The sequence below is a fragment of the Sinocyclocheilus grahami genome, unplaced genomic scaffold (genome assembly GCF_001515645.1).
Source record: "Sinocyclocheilus grahami isolate Dianchi unplaced genomic scaffold, SAMN03320097.WGS_v1.1 scaffold1394.1, whole genome shotgun sequence".
Classification (NCBI taxonomy): Eukaryota; Metazoa; Chordata; class Actinopteri; order Cypriniformes; family Cyprinidae; genus Sinocyclocheilus; species Sinocyclocheilus grahami.
In genome coordinates, this window is record NW_015506573.1 from 173,586 (window position 1) to 191,806 (window position 18,221).

Consider the following 18,221-nt stretch of genomic DNA (forward strand, 5'->3'; position numbering starts at 1 on the left):
ATTTAGATAAGATTACATATATTAAGTGTATACCAAATAGATGCAAACTGTAGTATTAAAAACACTTTACAATAAGATTTTATTTGTTAGATAACATGACCTGACAATAAACAATAGTTATATGGCAATTATTCTTCTTAGGGTTAATTTCAAAGTTCAATCTGTTAAAATTATTTAATGCACAATGAACAAACATGAATGATCAAGTGTTTGTATTAAATAACATTCACAAACATTAATGAATGTTTTAAAAATATATTGTTCACTCACTGTAAGATGTTACTAGATCTAACATTGTACAGTAAAGTCTATACAGGAGATACAATTTGACTGTACTTTTATTTAATCCAAACTGTGTTCATATTTACATCCTGCTAGAGATATTCAGCCAAGAATTACAACTAACTGACTAAAAAAAACAAACAAAAAAATTTCTGAAGGACTGATGTGACCTAAACACTATATGACATAAACACTGTTAACCATACATTTGTACATTCTCTAACACGCATATTTTGGTTACACAGTTTATTTAAAAGCCTCTGGTGTGTAAAATGCAAGCATTAAATTGTTAACAGAAATCATTTTGAATAAAATGAACAATTCATGCTAATGCTCATTATATTAGCGTTAGCCGCGTTTATGCTAACGATTAACTACGTATACGCTAACGGCGATGTTTATTTCAATCAGAAATTAAAATTAAAATATGGAATAATATTCATTACAGAAGCTCTAAATATTCAAAATGTAATTGAAATTTACCTGCTTGAACTTGATCGGGGTGTTTTGTTAGTTTGATGGTTTCCTCCTCTTGAGGTCGCCACTGCTTTTATGAAGAGGTTGCCAGGTTTTCACAACAAAACCCGCCCAATCGCGTTTCGAGGGGGGTACCCGTTAAAAATCACGTTCCGAGGATAAAATATGCATGTTTTCCAGGGGCTAAATATCACGTTAATGGGGTCATTTTTCAACCCGCGGACATGAAAAACAACCCGCGGCAACAGTGTTATGCAGCCCAATTACGCGGGAAAACCGTGGACTTGGCAACACTGGAAGAGGATAGCTTTCGGATAAGAATCAAGAATCGGGTGCTCGTACCGTTTTAGTTAACCACCAGTACTTAAGAAAACCTGGTACCGTAACGTTTTCGTTTTTTTAGTACCGACTTGGTACCGAAATACCGGGTCTTTTGACAACACTAGCCAGGAGTTATGTAAATGAAAAACGAAGTCGAGATCGATATGAAGCTTGAGTTGTAGACCTTTTTAATGATGTAAGTTAGTTTATGAAGTTAATTGCATTCTTTAACATTAAAACTAGCAGTAATTCTGAACTCATGTAAACAAAGAACGCTTCTGTGCGCTGGCGTCCTCCCACAGGTTAAGAGATTTTAAACAAACACATTTAGTTAACCAAATGTAATGATACACATTTTAATGCAATAAAAGTGTGCACATTGAGAGAAGTAAACAGCAGATGTTCATGTTAACAACTTCTTTAACTTGAGCAAATACTGCTAATACACATATACATTTGTTAATAAAGTTAATAAAACAAAAACATGCATGTTTTAATGCTAGAGAATAAAAGGAAACGATCCACCCGCATGCCTCTGCTCAACGATGGTGCCTGGATCAGTGAGCTGCATCACTTCCAGGGAGGCATGCCCAGGCCTGTTGTACACGCCCCCGTCCCTTGACTCCACCCCCGTGTCAAAACAGTGCCAGAAAGCGAGACGCACAGAAACGTGAAGCGCAAAGGGAAAAACGTATTGCAAGCTCAAACTTGACTGAAACGCAAAATAAAAGCAGCATTGCAAATAAATTAGTAGAGATGGCCATGGAAAATATGTATTGCAAAAGCATTGCTTTTGTGCTGTTTCATTTATATTTTGCAATTCTTTATTTTTGTTTGCAAAACTTTTTTTCTCGCAATACTTTATTTTCTTTTGCAATTATTTTTGTTTGCAAAAACACATTTATTTTTTCTCAATACTTTTATTTTCGTAAGCAAAACTTTATTTTCTTTTGCAAAACTTTATTATTTTGCATATATATGTGGCATTATATTGACTCCATAGTTGTCTATTGAAGCCTGTTTCCACCACTGACTTTTTATCTCACAATTCTTTTTTTCTCAGAATTGCGAGATATAAACTCACAATTGCGAATTATAATGTCAGAATCGCGGGATACAATGTTAGAATTATTAGATATTAGGGTTGCAAAAATGTGGAAAATTTCCAGTAAATTTCGGAAATATTCCAGAAATTTTGGAAACTTTCCAGGATTTTTTTGGAATATTCCAGGGATTTTTTGGAAAGTTTCCGGAAATTTACCGGAACTTTTCCATCCCTTTGCAACCCTATTAAATATAAACTCGCAATTCTGACTTTATAACACGCAATTGAGACTTTATATCGTTCTGTCTTTATAAATTGCAATTACGAGCTTATATCTTGCAATTCTGTGAAAAGGGTCAGTATTGCGAGTTTATATCAGGCGATTTGAAGAAAAAGAATAGCGAGAAAAATAAAAGTCGCAATTACCTTTTTTTTTTATATTCAGTGGCAGAAGCAGGCTTCCTTAGCTGTCTTTGGATTTCTAGTAACAAAATATTGGCTAAAGGTAAATTGGGTTAAAACATGTTTACATGGCACGTGTACGGTGACGCATTGCTGCCACACACATATTATTTTTTCCACATTATGTTGAAATAACGAGATGTTATGTCGTTAAAACAAGATCTTTTTCTCGTCAAAACTACATCTTTTCTTGTAATAACAAGATGTTATGCCGTTAAAATTATATATTTTTCTTGTTAAAACGACACACATTTTCTCATAATAATGGCATATTATGTCACAAAAACAATGTTTTTTTTCCGTCATAGAAGATGTGTTACATTATGTGAGCGAGGTGATTGTCCGCGCTGCTGTCGCCACAGTCCTGAGATAAACGAGGATCTGCACGCTCCTAAAGTTACACTGTTTTAAATGTATTTTAATATTATTGTTTTTAGTGGCATTATTAGGATTAATCTCCAATCTGTCTACAATATAATGCTATCCAGTAATTGCAATCAGACCCAGAGGATATGACTCGTTTAAGATGATCAGATCAAACCTGGTCTTGGAATATTACGAGAAAAGATGTTGTTTTAACGAGATAATTATGCCATAACATCTCGGTATTACGACATAATTGAGTGGAAAAAATATATTCAACTGTTAATCATCTTCAAACATTTAAAGCAGGCAGGGTTAACCTTACAGTAGTGCTCAACACTCATTACTGTCAGACGTTCTTCATCACTTCAATTAAGATTATAATGGTTTAAAAACAGTTAATCTTAAAAAATAAGGCATATAGATAAACTCAAATAGGAAATCAAAAGAGTTATTGTCCTATTCTGTGTCCTAAACTCCTGAAACATCGGTGTATTTTAGAGCAGGCAGTGCAATTTGGGAAATAAATTGATTAAATCTGTATGTGTGTGTGTGTGTGTAAGTGTGTCTCTCTGTGTGTGTGTGTGTGTGTGTGTGTGTGTAAGTGTGTGTGTGTGTGTGTATATGTGTGTGTGTGTTTGTGTGTGAGAGTGTGTGTGTGTGTGTGTGTGTGTGTGTGTGTGAATATATGTGTGTGTGTGTGTGTGTGTGTGTGTGTGTGTATATGTGTGTGTGTGTTTGTGTGTGAGAGTGTGTGTGTGTGTGTGTGTGTGTGTGTGTGTGAATATATGTGTGTGTGTGTGTGTGTGTGTGTGTGTGTGTATATGTGTGTGTGTGTTTGTGTGTGAGAGTGTGTGTGTGTGTGTGTGTGTGTGTGTGTGTGAATATATGTGTGTGTGTGTGTGTGTGTGTGTGTGTGTGTATATGTGTGTGTGTGTTTGTGTGTGAGAGTGTGTGTGTGTGTGTGTGTGTGTGTGTGTGTGAATATATGTGTGTGTGTGTGTGTGTGTGTGTGTGTGTGTATATGTGTGTGTGTGTTTGTGTGTGAGAGTGTGTGTGTGTGTGTGTGTGTGTGTGTGTGTGAATATATGTGTGTGTGTGTGTGTGTGTGTGTGTGTGTGTATATGTGTGTGTGTGTTTGTGTGTGAGAGTGTGTGTGTGTGTGTGTGTGTGTGTGTGTGTGAATATATGTGTGTGTGTGTGTGTGTGTGTGTGTGTGTGTAATGGTATTCACCAAATGTCCCCACAAGGCTAGTAATACCAGTAAATTTTGACCTTGTGGGGTAGGTCCCCATTGCAAAACTTTTTTTCTCGCAATACTTTATTTTCTTTTGCAATTATTTTTGTTTGCAAAAACACATTTATTTTTTCTCAATACTTTTATTTTCGTAAGCAAAACTTTATTTTCTTTTGCAAAACTTTATTATTTTGCATATATATGTGGCATTATATTGACTCCATAGTTGTCTATTGAAGCCTGTTTCCACCACTGACTTTTTATCTCACAATTCTTTTTTTCTCAGAATTGCGAGATATAAACTCACAATTGCGAATTATAATGTCAGAATCGCGGGATACAATGTTAGAATTATTAGATATTAGGGTTGCAAAAATGTGGAAAATTTCCAGTAAATTTCGGAAATATTCCAGAAATTTTGGAAACTTTCCAGGATTTTTTTGGAATATTCCAGGGATTTTTTGGAAAGTTTCCGGAAATTTACCGGAACTTTTCCATCCCTTTGCAACCCTATTAAATATAAACTCGCAATTCTGACTTTATAACACGCAATTGAGACTTTATATCGTTCTGTCTTTATAAATTGCAATTACGAGCTTATATCTTGCAATTCTGTGAAAAGGGTCAGTATTGCGAGTTTATATCAGGCGATTTGAAGAAAAAGAATAGCGAGAAAAATAAAAGTCGCAATTACCTTTTTTTTTTATATTCAGTGGCAGAAGCAGGCTTCCTTAGCTGTCTTTGGATTTCTAGTAACAAAATATTGGCTAAAGGTAAATTGGGTTAAAACATGTTTACATGGCACGTGTACGGTGACGCATTGCTGCCACACACATATTATTTTTTCCACATTATGTTGAAATAACGAGATGTTATGTCGTTAAAACAAGATCTTTTTCTCGTCAAAACTACATCTTTTCTTGTAATAACAAGATGTTATGCCGTTAAAATTATATATTTTTCTTGTTAAAACGACACACATTTTCTCATAATAATGGCATATTATGTCACAAAAACAATGTTTTTTTTCCGTCATAGAAGATGTGTTACATTATGTGAGCGAGGTGATTGTCCGCGCTGCTGTCGCCACAGTCCTGAGATAAACGAGGATCTGCACGCTCCTAAAGTTACACTGTTTTAAATGTATTTTAATATTATTGTTTTTAGTGGCATTATTAGGATTAATCTCCAATCTGTCTACAATATAATGCTATCCAGTAATTGCAATCAGACCCAGAGGATATGACTCGTTTAAGATGATCAGATCAAACCTGGTCTTGGAATATTACGAGAAAAGATGTTGTTTTAACGAGATAATTATGCCATAACATCTCGGTATTACGACATAATTGAGTGGAAAAAATATATTCAACTGTTAATCATCTTCAAACATTTAAAGCAGGCAGGGTTAACCTTACAGTAGTGCTCAACACTCATTACTGTCAGACGTTCTTCATCACTTCAATTAAGATTATAATGGTTTAAAAACAGTTAATCTTAAAAAATAAGGCATATAGATAAACTCAAATAGGAAATCAAAAGAGTTATTGTCCTATTCTGTGTCCTAAACTCCTGAAACATCGGTGTATTTTAGAGCAGGCAGTGCAATTTGGGAAATAAATTGATTAAATCTGTATGTGTGTGTGTGTGTGTAAGTGTGTCTCTCTGTGTGTGTGTGTGTGTGTGTGTGTGTGTAAGTGTGTCTGTGTGTGTATATATGTGTGTGTGTGTAAGTGTGACAGTGTGTGTGTGTGTGTGTGTTTGTTTGTGTGTGTGTGTGTGTGTGTGTGTGTATATGTGTGTGTGTGTGTAAGTGTGACAGTGTGTGTGTTTGTGTGTGTGTGTTTGTTTGTGTGTGTGTGTGTGTGTGTGTGTGTGGTGTACGCGTTTTTGTGACAAAAGAGGACATAAATGTGTATAATGACAAAGGTATGACAGGTATTGCAAGGAGAAGGTGACTTTTCAGGACATTACCCCATGTCCCCACTTTTCAAAACGCTTATAAATCACACAGAATGGAGTGTATTGAAAATCTGAAATAGCAGAAAGTCTCCTGTGAGTGGTAGGTTTAGGGGTAGGGTTGGTGTAGGGCAATAGAATATACGGTCTGTACAGTATAGTGTGCACAGTGTGTGTGTGTGTGTGTGTGTGTGTGTGTGTGTGAATATATGTGTGTGTGTGTGTGTGTGTGTGTGTGTGTGTAATGGTATTCACCAAATGTCCCCACAAGGCTAGTAATACCAGTAAATTTTGACCTTGTGGGGACATTTTTTAGGTCCCCATGAGGAAACAAACAAAAAAGTGTTTTGAATACCTGTAGTTTTGTGTGAGGGGTAGGTTTAGGGTAAGGGGATAGAAAATACAGTTTGTACAGTAGGAAAACCATTTGGCCTATGGAATGTCCCCATAAAACATGGAAACCTGTGTCTGTGTGTGTTTGTGTGAAAATATTCAGATGTAACCCCATTTTAAATACACATTATTTCTCAATAACTGTAAACGGATTACAGTTACATTTATTTTGTAATTAAATTACGTAATTCCGTTACATGTAACTAGTTACTCCCCAACACTGTATTTAAGTGCACAGTTGCCTAATGCAAACTGTGATTAAGACACATTCTGTGGGCATATTTGCGGGTGTTAGAGGGATAGTTCACCCAAAAATGTAAATTCTGTCATCATTTACTCACTCTCATGTTGTATGACTTTCTTCTGTGGAACATAAAAAAAGCTATTTTGAGAAATGTCTGTGTTTTAGTTTTGATTGTCCACAGAGTGGAAGTTAAATTAGATTCTTGTGTGAACTAGCCCTGTAAAACAACATAGACGCTACATAGTGCAAATAAACACTAACAACAAGCTTGTAAATAAAAAGACACACTTTCTTGTCTTCTGGAAGTTGAATGACTCCAAATAGAATAAAGAATTATAAAACACATCGCATCATCTTGAAGCCCTGCTTTTTTATTTAGACTGTCTGAATGTGTTTCTAAATCAAACTCGCCCCTTTTATTTCGCCGACAGATCGCCCAGGTTTGACGAGCGTAGAGCGGATAGAGCGCTGTCAGGAGGAGTTCCTCTTGGCCTTCGAACATTACATCAACTACCGCAAGCACAAGGTGGCTCACTTCTGGCCCAAGCTGCTGATGAAGGTGACAGACCTGCGCATGATCGGTGCCTGCCATGCCAGCCGCTTCCTGCACATGAAGGTGGAGTGTCCCACGGAGCTCTTTCCGCCCCTCTTTCTGGAAGTGTTCGAAGACTGACAGCCAACCGATCAGGCCAAGCTGCTCCCACCAACACGACCTCCACAGATCCGACCTCCCTTCAGACTCTGTTCCCAGTCACATGGCTCTGTTCCCGGTCACATGGCTCTGTTCCCGGTCACATGGCTCTGTTCCCGGTCACATGACTCTGTTCCCGGTCACATGACTCTGTTCTAGCACTACTGAGCGTCAGTTCATTCCATAGTTTTAGGAGTAGCTCTCTGGCCTATTTTGAATGGAACCATTCCTTTTACAAAGCGGGTACATGTGAATAGCGTTTCAATTGTTTTTTCACTCTTTGTAAAAAGAAAAATCACCTTTCTGTTACTAGTTTTTTTTTCCTCCAATGTTAAATAGTTTTATTTCTGATCATAGTCTTTGATGTCGCTTAATGGAGATGTTTGAACTATGCATTCGGGTTTCATGTCACACGTCAGGCCTCAGAAAAGAGACCGCACTGCAAAGAAGGATAGCAATATTTGGTTTGCTTTCACGTCCCTTATCTGTTGGTCTAATGGTATTTCATGCTCACATTAAGCCATAGATTGTTTATAGTTCTGGTCCAAACCCCAATGAGCTGACTACCTAGACAACATTTCAATCCTTACATTGAGACTGTAAAAAAGCAAAATCACGGATGAGGGCTCTTTCATAGCTCAATTGTTCACTTAATGCAAAGCCAATACTGACATTTGGTGACCTTAAATGTTCCTGTTGCTCTTGAGAGCGAGATTACAGTAATATTACATTTCATCTGCCTCACGGTCTGCTGAAATTGGTGAAAAATACAAAATTCATTGAACTTAAATATGAACTCATCAAATCCTACCAGTACCAAATGATCTGAGCTGCTATCCACATTCATTTTATCTTGTGCATCTCTTGTTTTCTCTGACATTTTAGGAGAGAAAAAAAATGTAGAAACCACTGAAAATTCCAAAAAACAACTTCAGAGCAAAAAAAAAAAAAACGGTCATGTGGAGAGTACAGTAGGCATAAAATAACACTGCTTTCTAATGTCAGGTATACACTATATGATTTTCAAAGGTGTCAGATCCTTGTTCCTTTCACGCTACATGGCTTTTTTTGAAATTGCTACGTAATATTTAAAAAATCGCGAGAAGTGACAAGGGAATGACGCAAGACTACGACTCCTCCCCTTGAAATTTCCCATGCCCTGAATCGTGCTCTCTCATTGGCTGTAGGTCGTCGTGATGTCATTTCCAGTCAAAACACATTTTCACCCTGCAAGACTCTGAGGCACAGACAGCTCCAGAAGTTTGGACAATCCCAAATGTTTGATAAATTGGCGCTTCTCTCAGATCGTGTCTTTGATAGTGTGCACCGATTTGCCTCACATTTCAGGCTTTTGTGAAAGTCGGGCGTAAAATCGTGTCGCGTATACCTGGCATAAGATGCCATTCTAAGGCAGCATTGCATGTGTGATACATGCTTTATTGTCTATTGCCTATATATGCTATTTTCAAAGCAGCTCAGGGTTTTGAAATAAATAAAAAAATTTGGGTAAAAAAAAAATTCTGAAAAGGTCAGAATTGATGGTGGTTGTGCCCTTGAGTAAAATCCTGTTTCTTTGTTAGTGCACCTGAAAGCTTACTGGACAGGCAGACCTTCATGATCCTGAAGTCAGGGATTAAAGTGTTCCGTCGCTACGACGGATTTCCGTCAGTTCATAAAGACAGTCACTTGCTTCATTCCTGAATGATTCAGCCATTCGAATAAATCAATTGAATGAATGACTCAGTGATAAAAACATTGACTTGCTGCCACCTGCTGGCGGATTTAGTTTCATTTTTAGCGTATAATTTCAGTTATTTAAATCATATTTCTGTATTCAAAATGTTATGTTTTAAACATTAATCCCCACATGAATTTATTAATTTAATTGCACTCATGCTACCTCTGAGCCTCATTAAACGTCTGAAAATGTACCTACAAGCCACTGTTGTGTTCTTCTGTGCCACCTCTGTAGTACAAATTAATTTATTAATACTAATTTCATATGATTGGTAACTTATTACTTAACTTATTTGTCTTATTCTACTTATTGTTTTAAATAGAAATTTTGAAAAGCTTATAAACATAATTTTTTTTAATTTGACATGAAAATGATGACATTACAAAGGTAAAAAGGAATAGAGAAATATTAAATGATTTAAATAACTGAAATTATACACTAAAAATGAAACTAAATCCGCCAGCAGGTGGCGGCAAGTCACTGATTTTATCACTGAGTCATTCATTCAATTGATTTGTTTGAATGGCTGAATCATTCAGGTATGAAGCGAACACTTTAATCCCTATGAAGTTAAAGTTCACATAAAGAGGAAATTCCAAGTTATACACAACAGGTTTTTCGGTGATCTCAAATGTTGGTCTCCCTAAACTTGCCCCTTTAGCCAGCAGCCACTGACGTTAGCTCATTATGCCTCTATTAAGGTGCCAAAAAACTCCCTCTGTTTGGACTTGTGTTGAGCTGCTCATAGGAACTTGAGGTCATGATTTTATAGCCAGCCATCACTAGATCCATTGACCCACAGGGATGGGACTCTGTTCAGCTGAATGCTTCTTCTCTTCTCTAGCTGGCACACGAGAGACCAAGGCAATGCTTCTGCTTGAACTTGTTGGTGCTACGAGTTTGCCGTTATACCTCCGGGAGAGCTGTCTGGGTGATTGACGTGCAAATACACAAAACTCTGCGGTCAGTGGTCAACCCTGCAACATACATGTGTTTATGATTGTTGTTTCAGCCTTTCTCATCTCTGCCCTGGTTTTCTTCTTTTACTGTAGTGTTTTTAATCTTTCTCGAGACATCCTTGTGTGCTGCAAAAGAGTTTGACTCTCACATACCTCTACTGATTATCAGGAACCGCCAGTTGTCCATCTGTTTGTTTGTTTGTTTTCTATTGCTGTTGAAAGATGGACATGAATTCAGATTCACACCTCAAAACGCAGAGCATGTTCAATCAGTGTTTTGTTATAGTGATACCTTTTGTAAGCAATAGAATTGCTCCAGTGGTTTTACATGTTTTGGATTACACATACAAAACGTACACGCCAACGTAGATATTCAACAGACTCAAAGTCATTGCACAGACAATCAATGTGTTCGTAGAGAGTGTTATAAAAAGATGTGGAGGGAAGTAAGGGCCACAGCCAGGGTCCAAAATTAACATTTTGCCACACCTGACAGTGTTTACTCTTCGCTAAGCTCCACGATACCTTAGTTATGGTTGCTTGCAAAACGTCCCATGTGAAAGTGAAATAAATTTGTATTTTTTAATGTGTGCAAAATTTGTTTTACAGCTTTTCCCAAAATTATTTTTGTTGCAAAAAAAATACAATCTGTGACGGATGATTCTTTTGTAGATTTTAGTAATTTGCATGCATTTCATTTTAAATGCTCACATACATATGTGAGATTCAGAATATTGTTTTTACAATTTGATTTACGTAATGCATTATGTTGCGGTGTCTTATGTACTTGAGAAAGGCTTTTTTTTTGCCAAAAGTTAATTTTGGACCCTGGCCACAGATCGACGCATGCATGCACAGACACGCTGGGAGTCAATACTATTTCCTCTGAGCGCACAGGTAAAAAAAAAAAACACTACAAAAATAAAGATATTTATGGTGTAATGGAAAGAGGCTGTATTTTTTTTTTCAGACTGCAGATATTTTTTACATGTTATATGCTCAATATGAACATTTCTGAACAGTTTTACAGCAAGGAAACAAAAGACTCTTTTCTCGAAAATCTCAACAGAAACCAGAGTCCTGTTTTTGAACAAACTCTCTTTAATGAGCTCTCCTTAGTGTGTGTTTCATCATTCCAAATTCATTGTTTAACTATGTTAATGACAGCTAATATATACTATCTATTAATAATCATAATTAAAAAAAAAGTGATGCTTATTGGATGGCAGATTAAAACCTAAAGCCCATATTCGGAGAAACTGAGCAGATCTCAGCAGGCTGTAAGAAATGCATCCTCAGAAACAACTACAGCACACTTCTGTTTTTGTTTCTGTACTTCTGTTTCTGTCTTCGTTAACATTTACCTGATCACGCCCACAGTATGCTGGTGGCATAAGTACACTTTGAATGTGAATCAGTTATCCAGCATTACAAGAAAATGTCATTTACTTTCTCTTTTTTTTTTTTTTTTTTTTTTTTTTTTTTTTTTTTTTTTTACCAAATTGAACGTATTGCACAAGCTTGCTGTGTGACAGTAGAGCCTTGAATTTGAGTTTGGATCATGATGTGATTTGGATATTCTGGAAGTGACATTGCACTAGAAAATAATCCTGGATTTGGCAGATGATGATGATGATGATGATGATGATGACTTTTGCACCTAAGGTGAATAGGAGAATAAAGATGGTTTTGAGAAACCCCTGAAATATTCGTTGTTCTGTGTGTAGTACATGAATAATGTGAGATTCTGTATGCATTGTTATGGCCTATAATTAATTAAATTGATATATATATTTAGCGGTTTTTATTGATTTTAATAAATGTGAGTTTCATTTATAATGTCAAATTTTACATTACAATATTTTGCATGAAAAGCCTATCCAGTTGCACTCTCGGATATCTTAACTTGACCTTCTGTGAATGCACCGATGAAAACAGTTTCATCAGAATGTGATTGGTCACAGCCATCTGAAAAGACACATGACCAGACCACAACACTGTCTTTAATCACAACCAAAATGTTTTAATAAAAGCAACCCATTGCTGAAGATGAAACTCTATAAATAACTATATTTAAATGTCAAATTACTATATATAACATTAGCTGCTGCAAAATTTCAGGAAAAAGGTCTCAGAATTTCACATAAACATTTGATATGTCCAGAGCCTTTGATATTATGAAACAAATATGTTAAAAGCTTTAAAAAAAATTTTTAAAAAGCTAATTTGTGCATCAAAGTTACTTAAAGGGGTCATATGATGTTGCTAAAAAGAACATTATTTTGTGTATTTGGTGTAATGAAATGTGTTTATGCGGTTTAAGGTTAAAAAACACATTATTTTCCACATACTGTACATTATTGTTTCTCCTGTATGCTCCGCCTTTCTGAAATGCGTCGATTTTTACAAAGCTCATCGGTCTGAAAAGCGAGGTGTGCTGTGATTGGCCAGCTATCCAGTGCGTTGTGATTGGCCGAATACCTGAAGCGTGTGACGGAAAAGTTACGCCCCTCACCATACAGTGATGCCCTGTCCGGCCGGAGCGAAGAGACAAAAACATTAAAACCCATTATAAACGAGGCATTTGTTGCATCCAGTGGGGACAGAATTACGGATTATAATGACTTATACGGTCTTTTTACGCGTTGCATTGCGCCGCGTAAACATAAAACCATGTCTGCATTTGTGATCGGAGAAATGACAAACAAGTGCTACTCTACACTGCCCAAAACTCACGTTTGAATCATCAGTGGCAAATTATTTAAATGTAAAAACGCACTTACAGTCTGTGAGACAGCCAGCATTGTAGTCTACTCTCCCAGAATCAGGAAACAGTCCTCCATAAAATGTGCTGCACACATCTGAATATTTGGGTTGAAGTGTTCTGGAACAGTGTTGTAAATACAACTTAACCACTGATTTCTAGCCGAGTCCTCTTTTGGACGACCAAACAAAGTAGTTTCACTTTCACAACGAAACACAGCGTCTTCACGACATGGTGGCAGCGGCAGCAACAATACTACAGCGAGAATAAAAGTTACGCCTTCTTTCTTTGCGTGAACATTTGGGTGGCGTTATGCAAATCTTCCCACATAGTGATGTAGACATGTGGGGGCGTGTTAGAACGAGCTGTTTTAGGTAGGCGTGGTTAACTCTGAACTTTTATAAAGAATATCTCTTTGGATTTGAGACTTTAGTCTTTGCAACTTTACAGATCTTCTTTATGCACCAAGCGCTTGTAACACTCCAAAGAGAAAGGACAGATTGAAATCGCATCATATGACCACTTTAAATGAAATATCCTCCATCTTTTCATTTCATTAGTCTAGTTGTAAAGTTATGCTTATTTTTTAATATGCAATTGTGTAAAATTTGTACTGTATTTTTTAATGGAAAAAACTTTCTCCATTACTGTGGCACAGTACCCATACTTTATTTCTTGTATTATCCCACTACCCATATTAGTCCTATTTTAACCCCACAGTGCATTGCTGTACATAAGTGAAATTAAATGATGCCATCTACTGGACAATATCACTACACATTTCAAATGAAGCCATTTTCTCTTTACCTTTGAGTGTTTATATACAAAAAAATGTTGTATTGGCGCAATTACCATCGCTTACCTAACAGTTCATCCTGGGTTGTCATGGAAACAGTCCTCTCATCCAGCACTTCTTGCTGCTAGGCTACAGCTGACCAACACACCTGTCGACTGCCCTCATTTTTCCCGTTTCAAACAGAACGCAGAGATCATTTAGATGTAACCTGGAATTAGTTCAATGTGCAGAGGTTCACTAATTCACATGTTCTGGACATGCCCTAAAGTCTACTGACCATCTGTATCTGAGACTCTTTCAACTCCAGCACAGGTTAGAGCAGTTCAATAAAGAGTTGAATAAACAAGAAGTTAATATTGTTACAGTTTAAACTCAATATTGGCTTTTCTTTCACTCAATTTTGTCAACAAATCCACAGCACAACCTCTGTGCGTCTCAACACGTGGTGGTGTTTCGGTGAATGAATGAATTTGTGGTTCTGAACAAAACAGTTGAGTCAATGATTCAATTCATTATTCATAAAGACAGTCACTTGATTCGTTACTGAATGAATCAGCCGTTTGAATGACTAAATTCAAAATAGCATACTATCATGCTATTATTATTATTTCGGCCACTTAAAGATGTGAAAGAAATAGTAAAGGCAGTATGCAATTTCAAACTTAGCATCAGTGCCTCACTCATTAAGACTTGCTGCAACCTACTGGTGGGTTTAGGGTCATAATCATTTCATTAAAAAAAATAACGTTTGTTTCGATTAAAAAAAACATTAATCTCATAGCATTATTTATGCAATTGTAATTGCAGGGTAAATGCATTCATGTCACCTCTGAGCCTCATTAAACAATCTGTGTATATATACCTAAAACTCTATCATCGAAGAGCGCATCTGGTACATGAAACAGCTACAGCTGAAGAAATAAAATAAAAAAACAGATGTATAACTTGCAAAGCTGATTTTACAACTTTTTAAGTTCAATTTATTAGTAAAGCATTTTAATTGCTACAGAGTGCAGCAAATTGCTGCACATTAAAACCCATCTACCAAAATGTAATTTTTGCTTATTTAACCTCAGTGACAATCAACAGTTCATCATCAAATCATATAACAAATCTAGGCAGGTTTCCTTCCAAATATACATTAAATCCCTTTTAAAGTGCAATGTCTCTATAACTCAAATAAAGTAGCCACAAACATACCTGCCAAATACATGTAAATATGAAGTCTTTATTTGCCTGTATTTCTGGATGTTCGGAGCACAAAAAAGAAAGGGGAAATACTTTTGCTCATCTTCTATGCTTTGCTAGGACAAATGCTTTGCTAGGAGTCTGAGAGTCTCCTGCTATGGATCTTTATCAGAGCGTTTAAGAGTGTGTTAGTGTGAACAGACCCTCAGGCTCTCACCTGCTCTAGTCATTTGCTGGAGAAAAAGCACCAAGACCTCCTTTTCCTCCTCACTGTAACTCAAAACATTGTTACTTTGTTTCTGAGTCTTAAATTATACAAGTGAATTGTTGTCGATGGAGACAATTTTAGATATAATGAGACTGTGGCAGCATTTGGAAATGTTGAAGAACGTAACTATGAATCATCACAAACAGCTCTTCCACAAGCTGAGAAGGGAAATACTAATATATATATAGAAAGGTGCACAGTGTCGTTTACACAAACACTAAACACCATCATGGTGACACACATGATACTGAAATAATGCAGTAAACATTAATTTAACAACCCTAATATACACAACTGATAAGGAAAAACTAAGAAACATAGTTATTTCAACGAAAAAAACAAATTATGAAGTGTCATGCAGGGAATTCTGGGAGAGTCAATTTACTTTTTCTTTTTCACTTTCAAAAACCGTATTTTTAACAGTATTTTACTGTAAAATTACATTAAATGTAATTACAGTTATTCACCGAATATAGTATGGAAACTTACTGATAACCAATTAACAGGTTTTTACTGTAGCATTTTTACAGTCTTTTACTGTTAAAAATCACAAGTTTTTACAGCATATCCATCATTAGTTACAATTTCAAAGAGGCTGGTAGAATTATCAAAGCATGCTTCTATATGGAACCCTATCAAAAAGGTTCTATTTAGCACTCAAAAGGGTTCTGCTATTGTTACAAGCCGAAGAACCATTTTCTGGTACTGTTTAGAACCATTTTTCTTAAGAGTGTACTATCAGAAATCTAATTAGCCCGATTCACAAGATTAATTTATTTCATTTTCATTTGGTTCAGGCCACTGATTCTTTTGAATTTATATGCTCGGCTGTGTGATTTGGCTTTTGCTAGCTCACGTGTTATTAACAGCTATATTCAGCTCCAATTTTTCTGTTACGTTTCGTGCAAATTCAACTCAAAACACAACACAATATTTTATTTGTAGAGTTCAATTCCAGATCTTGTTCTTACGCTCACTCATTATAAGTGATTTGAAATAGTTCACAACGCCCAGTACGGAAGCACAAAAAACCCTCAAAGTGTGAAAAAGGCTAATCTCTCTGCAAAATTATTTTGTACAATTTTCAGTGCTGTATTACCGTAATCTTGGGGCAGGGGTGCCCAATCCTGTTCCTGGAGATCTACCTTCCTGCGAAGTTCAGCTCCAAACCTGATCAGACACAACTGAAGCAGCTCATTAAGATCCTCAGAAGCACAGACAGCTGTGTTTGATCCGGCTTGAGCTGAATTCTGCAGATCTCCAGAAACAGGATTGGCACCCCTGTCTTAAGTTGTCAGTGAATTATACAGTTTGCTTTATGTAAATTAATAAATTCTTGTTAGAAACTATTTAGGTTCTGTGAAAGTGTTATTCAGGCATATTCAGTTCTGCTTCCCACTTTGACACTGTCACAGCTGGTTAGTAAAGTGGCAGAAGTATACAGCCTGCATGCCATATTTGCTCATGGGAAACTGGTACTGTTATACAGCCTACTGAATAATACACTGAACTCAAAAACTAGTGTCTTCTAACAGTGGCTAAGTGCCAAACATAACCAGCTAAATCCTGCCCCCTGTGGCCAATTATCACTGAGATGAGTCCAGAATTTTCTGAAAAGAAGAACAAGAAAGCAATTATTAAAACAATACAAAAATTTATTTGTTCATCACCCTGTAGCCCAAGGCTGGTTGCCCACTGAAGCTAAGCAAGGTTGAGCTGGTCAGTACCTGGACGAGAGACCTCCTGGGACCCCCTGATACGAATGTAAAGCACTTTGGGTGTACAGGTAAATGCCTCATTCGTGCATTCATTCTTTCTCTTTCTTTCTTTCTTTCTTTGTCTCATTTTATTATTGGGATCCAAGCACTGAAGGTGATGGATCCTGGATGTATTTGTACTGATTTTCTTATTGTTTATATTCCTGCCCTAAAAGTGTAAAGGAATAAGAAACCGTAAACTGTTGAGACCCCAAACCTGCCATGATGGACACATCTACATGATACGATTTGCACAGGGATTAAAGTGTTCCGTCGCTAAGACGGATTTCCGTCAGTTCATAAAGAGAGTTATTTGCTTCATTCCTGAATGATTCAGCTGTTCGAACTAATCAACTGAATGAATGACTCAGTGATAAAATCAGTGACTTGCCGCCACCTGCTGGCAGATTTAGTTTCATTTTTAGCGTATAATTTCAGTTATTTAAATCATTTAATATTTTTGTATTCCTTTTTACCTTTGTAATGGCATCATTTTCATCTGTCAAATTCAAAAAAATTGTGTTTGTAAGTTTTTTTTTTAAATTTGTACTACAGAGGTGGCACAGAAGAACACAAATGTGGCTTGTAGGTACATTTTCAGACGTTTAATGAGGCTCAGAGGTAGCACGAGTGCAATTAAATTAATAAATTCATGTGGAGAATAATGTTTTAAATATAACATTTTGAATACAGAAATATGATTTAAATAACTGAAATTATACGCTAAAAATGAAACTAAATCTGCCAGCAGGTGGTAGCAAGTCACCGATTTTATCACTGAGTCATTCATTCAATTGATTCGTTCGAATGGCTGACTCATTCAGGAATGAAGCAAGTGACTCTCTTTATGAACTGATGGAAACATTTTAATCCCTGTTTGCATCTTGGATCATAACTCTTTTCAAGTTCACATATATATAATATATATATATAACACACACAAAGTAAAAATCTGAGTTATAGACATTTAAGAGACAGAGTACTGAATCGAAATCCACAATAAATATCCAACTAGAGAAACTAGAAAAACGTTTTTTTTTTAACTGTGAAGAAGAAAAGGTACGTTTTAAATCGACAGGTGCCAGTCTGATCTCTAAAGACCCAACCACAAAGAAAGCTGGATCCCATCTGAGTTTCAGTCTGAGACAGGGACTATAAGAAGCTTCTGATCTCTCGATCTTAGACTTTAGGGGGAATCTAAGGATGCAGCTAAATAGTGGAGATTAGGTTATGTAGGGGTTTGCACACGAATAAGATCATTTTAAAATGAATCTTAA

At 36.4% G+C, this 18,221-nt stretch overlaps 1 protein-coding gene and 1 long non-coding RNA gene across 2 annotated transcripts in view; both read left to right on the forward strand.

Moving 5' to 3' along the window:
• thrb (thyroid hormone receptor beta) overlaps positions 1 to 8,964 on the forward strand; it is a 155,441-nt gene extending 146,477 nt beyond the window's left edge. Inside the window, exon 13 of the mRNA XM_016256079.1 lies at positions 7,215 to 8,964. Coding sequence (XP_016111565.1) covers positions 7,215 to 7,456 — 242 coding nt within the window. The 3' untranslated portion in view covers positions 7,457 to 8,964. The remainder of the gene's footprint in view (positions 1 to 7,214) is intronic.
• Positions 8,965 to 9,688: 724 nt separating this feature from the next.
• Positions 9,689 to 11,077, forward strand: LOC107569911 (uncharacterized). The gene is made up of 2 exons (XR_001606963.1): positions 9,689 to 10,443; positions 10,480 to 11,077. It is a non-coding gene; the product is annotated as an uncharacterized lncRNA (long non-coding RNA).
• The last annotated feature ends 7,144 nt before the right edge of the window (positions 11,078 to 18,221 follow it).